The 5,829-nt window shown below is 50.2% G+C and overlaps 1 protein-coding gene across 1 annotated transcript; it reads left to right on the forward strand.

The window, feature by feature from the left end:
- The first annotated feature begins 336 nt into the window (after window positions 1–336).
- On the forward strand, window positions 337–4,118 carry LOC111150961. Its single transcript, XM_022508651.1, has 5 exons — window positions 337–421; window positions 2,728–2,776; window positions 3,070–3,176; window positions 3,631–3,683; window positions 3,960–4,118. Exons 1-5 carry the CDS (start codon window positions 337–339, stop codon window positions 4,116–4,118), a joined length of 453 nt encoding a protein of 150 aa, XP_022364359.1.
- Window positions 4,119–5,829: the final 1,711 nt, after the last annotated feature.

Consider the following 5,829-nt stretch of genomic DNA (forward strand, 5'->3'; position numbering starts at 1 on the left):
CTAGCAGATCAGAGGGTGCTGTCACAGGGAGAGGCTGGGGGGTGCACTCCAGGCTGCACGTTTGCCGAAGGCCTACCTAAAGATGCTTTGGTTCGGACAGAAAAGTTCTTACAATGCTTTTGGAGGCCTCCCCTGCAGCGGGGAGATGCTGATGTCCGCCCCACCCCGCAGGCTCCCGAGATGGAATGAGAAAGGTGGAGAAGAGAGGGGCCTGTACCCTGGGGTTCTGTGTCTACCAGCTGCTGCTAAATACCTCTGAGAAACTCTGTTTCCAGCTAAAGGAGACCATCTGTCAGGACCCGGCACAGGAACAGCCTAGGTGGACTTCCTGGCGAAATGAATTGGACCAACTCTAGGTTCCAGAACGCCAGAGCCAGCAGCAATGCCTTCCTGGATGAACCCACACCACGGCTCTACTCCGGTAAGACCAGCTGAAAACCAGCCCGAGGCCAAGGAGCTATGATTCACTGTTAAACCATATAGTCAGAACACTTAGTTCTCAACCCTATACGTGGGTATTCTAACTATGCCCATTTCACAGATGAAGAAAATGAGGCTCAGTGACTGTGCTAAAATCACACAGTTAGGAAGTGCCCTGAGACCCTAGAGCTCAGGCTCATTCATGACCATCTTCATGCTCGTCCTCCTCACCCCCACTGACCCTCCTCTGCCTTCCCAGCTATGTCCTTGCCTTCTTAACCCTCTGCTCTCTGTCCTCCTCATTACAAACGAGGGTGCTCTATCCCAGCCAGCCCCCCCACCCCAACTGGTGCCCCCGGCTCCCCTCTCACAGCTCCAGGCTTACGTGTGACTTCTCAGCCCCCCATCCCCCCACACCAAGCCCTATGGCTTGGTTCCTCATCTTTGGTGTTGGTGTCACAGGCACTGGGAAGATCTGGTTTCCAAACCCCTCCCTACCCCTCACTCGGAAGGTGGGCAGGAGCTTGTCAAAGAGAAACTTGGTGAGGTCAACTGTCTTACTCAGAAGGGGGACAGAAGGAAAGGCAGAGGGGAAGTGGACCATTAAGGTGCCTGATGCAATTCTGTTTGGCTGTAGAGCCCCAAGAGGCTGGGATGCTTAGTGGGTCCGCTCCTAGGTGCTATTTTTCATCAGCAGGCATCGGGTCGTCCTAGGGATGCCTTAGATTCCCTTCGCCCAACCTGAGAGACAGCTCTGCTTTTGGGTGTCTGCAGGCCAGCTCCCAAGGAGTGTCTGGAGAGGTGCTACCGGCCATCGGGGCTGGATTGGACAGCCCCACTTTATGGGGGGAAGGAAGTGGAGGGACCTAAGTGCACACAAAGAGAGCTTTGGATTTGGAGTCCAAATCTCAGTCCACGGCTCCAGCCCCTGTGTGGGCCACGTGGCTCATGCTGAAGCTTCTCACATGTGCAGTGGGAGGGTTTGACGGGGTATGTTTTAAGATTCCTTCTGAGAATCCAGGGATGGGCTGTGTCTGGAGAGGGGATGGACTTGGTGTCTCCATCCCTTGACACGGGAGAAATGGTTTCATAGTGTGGAGAATAGCACATCCTCCCCCGCTGCCCTGAATTTGGGAAAGCTCTCACATAACACCCTCTAGTTCCATCCATGTCACTGCAAATGGCAAGATTTCATTTTTGATGGCTGAGTAGTATTCCATGATAGATATTAGATAGATGGATGGTTAGATAGAGAGATAGATAGTTATAGAAAGATACAGGTAGATACAGACACAGATCTCTCTATCTATCTGTCTGTCCCCCACATCTTCTTGATCCTTTCATCTGTGGATGGACATCTAGGCTCTCTCCATAGTTTGGCTATTATGGGCATTGCTGCTATAAATATTGGGGTACAGGTGCCCCTTCACCTGCTACCTCCACCCGGTATCAGCCTACCTTTCCAGGGTCCTGACCCCTTCCTGTCCCACTGCAGGGTCCTCTCTGGGTACCCCTCATCTGCCTTATTCTGGTTATCTTTTTTCTGGACATCCTGTCATATCTGGTGTCCCTTAATCCTTTGTAACGGGGCGAACATGAGAGTGAAAAAAACACACAAAGACGACAAAGGGTAGCATGCATACACACACAATTTAAAGTCCAAGACATGTGGGTTCAAGTCCCAACACTGCCCCTCACTTGTACTGAGACCTTGAGCAAATGTGATCTATGTCTGAACTGGTTTCTTTACTAACAATTGCTCCTGTCTCTTTGTCTGTTTATGAAGATTGGCTGAGATACTGAATGTGCCTGGCATGGGTTAAGTCCCCAGTAAACGGTAACTGATATGACATTGATGTCCTGTAGAGCTCACTTGCAATGTGTGCTGTGAGTCCTTTTGGATTGCTCTGACAAATGACCATAGACTGGGTGGCTGGTAAGCAACAGAAATCTGTTTCTTATAGTTCTAGATGCTGGTAGATACAAGATCAAGGCACTAGCACATTCAGTGTCTGGTGAGAGCCCACTTCCTGGTTCATAAATGGTAACCATCTCCCCCCTCCCCCGTGTCCTCACATGGTGGAAGGGGGCAGGGGGTTCGATGGGGGTCTCTTTTATCAGGGCACTAATCCTATTCACGAGGGCTCTACCCTCATGACCTACTTACCTCCCGAAGGCCCCATTTCCTAAAACCATCACCCTGGGGCTTAGCAGTTAACATACGAATTTTGGCAGGACACAAACATTCAGTCTGTAACATGTGTGTAAAAAGTACTCTCAGATTTCCTTTCCTTTTCTTTTCTGCAGAGAACTTCACAACCCTGAAGCCAGAGGCTAAATCTAATGAGCTTAGCAGGTAGGTGAGAGGAGGGCTGGACCCATGGATGAGAAGTACTGGGGACTGTGGAGGAGGGGTCTGCCTGGCTTGGGTGTGGGGACTGGTGCGAGTGGGACCATGGCTCTGGAGGTTGGGGCAGAGGAGAGAGGCTCAAAATGGATGCAGGAAATGGGTGGGTATTGGAGACATGGAAGCCCGGAGATGGAAGAACTCCTCCAAGTGTAGGAGGCCCCAGGGCAATTCTGTGGGTGGTCACCGACCCTGGTCAAGGCAGCTGGAACACCCTCATTTCCCTTGTTTGCTTCTCCCAGCTTGGGCACCGCGGCCACAGCCATTTCTGGCTCTGTCGGTGTTGTGGCTCTCATCTTGCTCCTGGTGGGTCTCTTGTCCATGACCCTGAAGAAGTGGAGACGTGAGAGTGAGTTGAACAAGCTGGCCCTGGAACTGGGGGGTGGAGATGGGGGTGTCTCTCCCAGGGGCCAGCCTTGGGGGACGGCAGGAGAGGGGGAGCTATGGCCTCTGTTGCTCAGACCTACCAGACAGACTCTGCACAGAGCAACAGATTTATTTATGGTGCAAATTCTTTATGCTGAGGGTCATATAGAAGCAATCTGCATATATACTTATGGTTTATAACATCAATGAAAAGAAATACTGATGCCACATAAACTCATCTAAGTAATTACCCAGATTATGAAGTTTACCAAGAGTGCACACTCTCCCATCACATTTCGTGCACTTCGCTTCCTCTCAGGAGCCCTGTGGGTTCAATACAGTGAACTTGGCATTTCAAGCAGAAGTCCAGCAGTCAACCAAATCAAGATGGTTACTATGTCCACTCAAGCTGACTCTGAATGTATTCGCTTTTCTAGGACTGTTTCGGAAACAACTGAGGCATCAGACCGACTTTCTCCATAAAACTTCGGTAAGGAGATAGTCTTCATACCTAGAGGAGTGTCTGGTCACCTCTGCCACGATTCCAGGCTGTTTCCTATGTAGATGCCATAGAGGGAGTAGTGGGATGAGGCAGAAAACAGCCCTAAAAGAAACTGTTTTTGAAGATAGAAGGAAATCCGAGTTTGTTCGGCAAAAACCCGATAATACTCCACTTGCAGTCCTGCAGGGGGCCAGTAGCTGGTATCGTGTCTGGAAGTGTCCAGTGCCTCGGTCTCTGTGTCTAACTGGGGTCTTGTCTCTGAAGGAGCTTTCTTGCCATGCTGATGCCATATATTCCAACGTGATCAACCTGGATCCCTGGAAAGAGGACGACTTTGCTGTCTATGGCAACGTGCCCCCTTTCGATAGCCCCAGGAAGACGTCCCCAGACCGAGTGGAATATGCCTCCATTGTATTTCGCTGATGGGAGGCCGGCCACATGCTTCAGGTGGAGTGTCAGACCTACACCCCAGCGGGATCCTGAGTCGGCTTGTGCTTCATATGGGTGATGTGTGTGTGTGTTTAGAAATATGCATAAAACACATTTTAATGGCTGTAAATGGCTGGTATTTCTTCTAATTTATTGGAAATAAAGTGCAGTTCTGATGGAAAGGAGTGGCATACAAGAGACAAGGACATGCTGGTCCAAGCCACCCCAGCCCCAGAAGCAGATTCCTGAGACAGATGAGCCAACAAAGAAGACTTCTCTAGTTCTTGCCCTTCCTGAGGCAGGGTTCATACTATTCAGGGCTCAGCTTCTGGATTGTGTCTCTCTTATTCTGTCTTGTTAAGAATTAACACCCTGTTGGTGTCTGTGGAGACATGAATGGTTGCCGACCTTGTACGTCTGCCCAACAGAACCGCTGGGCAGTATAGCAAGAGTGGGGGGGGGGGTACAAGCGGAGGCCTGGTGAGTGCCCGTAGGCAGGGAGGGCCCTCCGGGGAAAGGAGTGTGGAAGGAATGTCACACTGTCACCACTGACCAGGAACAGCTCTGTGGGAACTTTGGAAGATGTCTGGAATTATGGTTGAATGTCTCCTTTTCTTCATTTAAAAACATGTATTAAACCTCACCATGTTCTAGACTCTGGGAATCTACTGTGACCCCAAAAGACAAAACCTTGTCCTCACAGAGCTTATCTTCTAGGAGGGGGAAATAGTCAATGAACAAATGAGCACATACACAAACTGTCCGATGGGGCCGTATGCTGTGGGGAAAAATAAAGCAAGTCGTGAAACATAGGCAAGGCCAGGTGGGAGCGGGGTGCTGTTTTGCGTTGGATGACCAGGGGAGGCCTCACCATTGCTTGACCTAAAGGAAGTGACAGTAAATTGGGAAGAACATTCTGGGAAGAAGGAATATCAAGTACAAAGGCCCTGGGGTGGGAGGACACCTTACATCGTCAAAGAATAGCAAGGAGGTAAGTGTGTTTGGAGCGGAAGGGAAACAGAGTGAGGAGATGAGGTTTGTGCAACAAATCAGCCCCTGAGTTTGGGAATCAGGGATCCAAGGCAGCATTTCCCATAGCATCTTCCATGGGATGTTAGTTCGGAGCAGCCTGGTTTAGGAGGGATTGTGCCTCTGGCTGTACGTACTACTCTCTGTATTCCCACTCCTCTTCTCTGTGGATCTCCAGCATTCTCCTCACTTACAGGGGGACCCCTGGACCCCAGGCCTGATCTTCATGTCACCCTAACCCTGTCGTCACCCAAGGTGATTTAAGTGGCAAGGTAGACAGTCCTCCCTGCCTCTGAGCTCAGAGTCCCCCACAGTGTGTCCTTCTAGTTGTAGGAGACATAAATCGATGTAGGGATGGAGAGATTAAATGAGATCTAGGACCAAATAAGTTTGGGAAATAATGAATAAGCAAAGAGTAGTGGAGAAAAAGAAAGTTTCACTTAAAACCAAAGCTGATGAAAGCCACGGCTTGTCTTCAGAGGAGGGAGGTGGCCTGGTTTATGTCAATAACACCGTGTCCTATGGCTCCATTCCATTCATAAGGAAGGAAGAGGAGTGGAGGAGGTAGAGAGGAAGCACTGACATTTCCAACCCTCTGCCACCTTTTCTGTGTCAGTCAAGGGCAAGTCCAGGAGTAGAGAGCCCTCTGTTTCAGCAGAGACAGTATGCTTATCTC

Source organism: Enhydra lutris, unplaced genomic scaffold (assembly GCF_002288905.1).
Source record: "Enhydra lutris kenyoni isolate GAN:26980312 unplaced genomic scaffold, ASM228890v2 scaffoldscaffold25, whole genome shotgun sequence".
Taxonomy (NCBI): domain Eukaryota; kingdom Metazoa; phylum Chordata; class Mammalia; order Carnivora; family Mustelidae; genus Enhydra; species Enhydra lutris.

Bases quoted from the DNA above. Each gene is read 5' to 3' on its own strand.
- LOC111150961 (XM_022508651.1), top strand. From the start codon at position 337: ATGAATTGGACCAACTCTAGGTTCCAGAACGCCAGAGCCAGCAGCAAT. The intron at 3,177-3,630 runs GTGAGTTGAACA...TCGCTTTTCTAG, and splicing joins GAAGAAGTGGAGACGTGAGA to GACTGTTTCGGAAACAACTG. The intron at 3,684-3,959 runs GTAAGGAGATAG...TTGTCTCTGAAG, and splicing joins ACTTTCTCCATAAAACTTCG to GAGCTTTCTTGCCATGCTGA.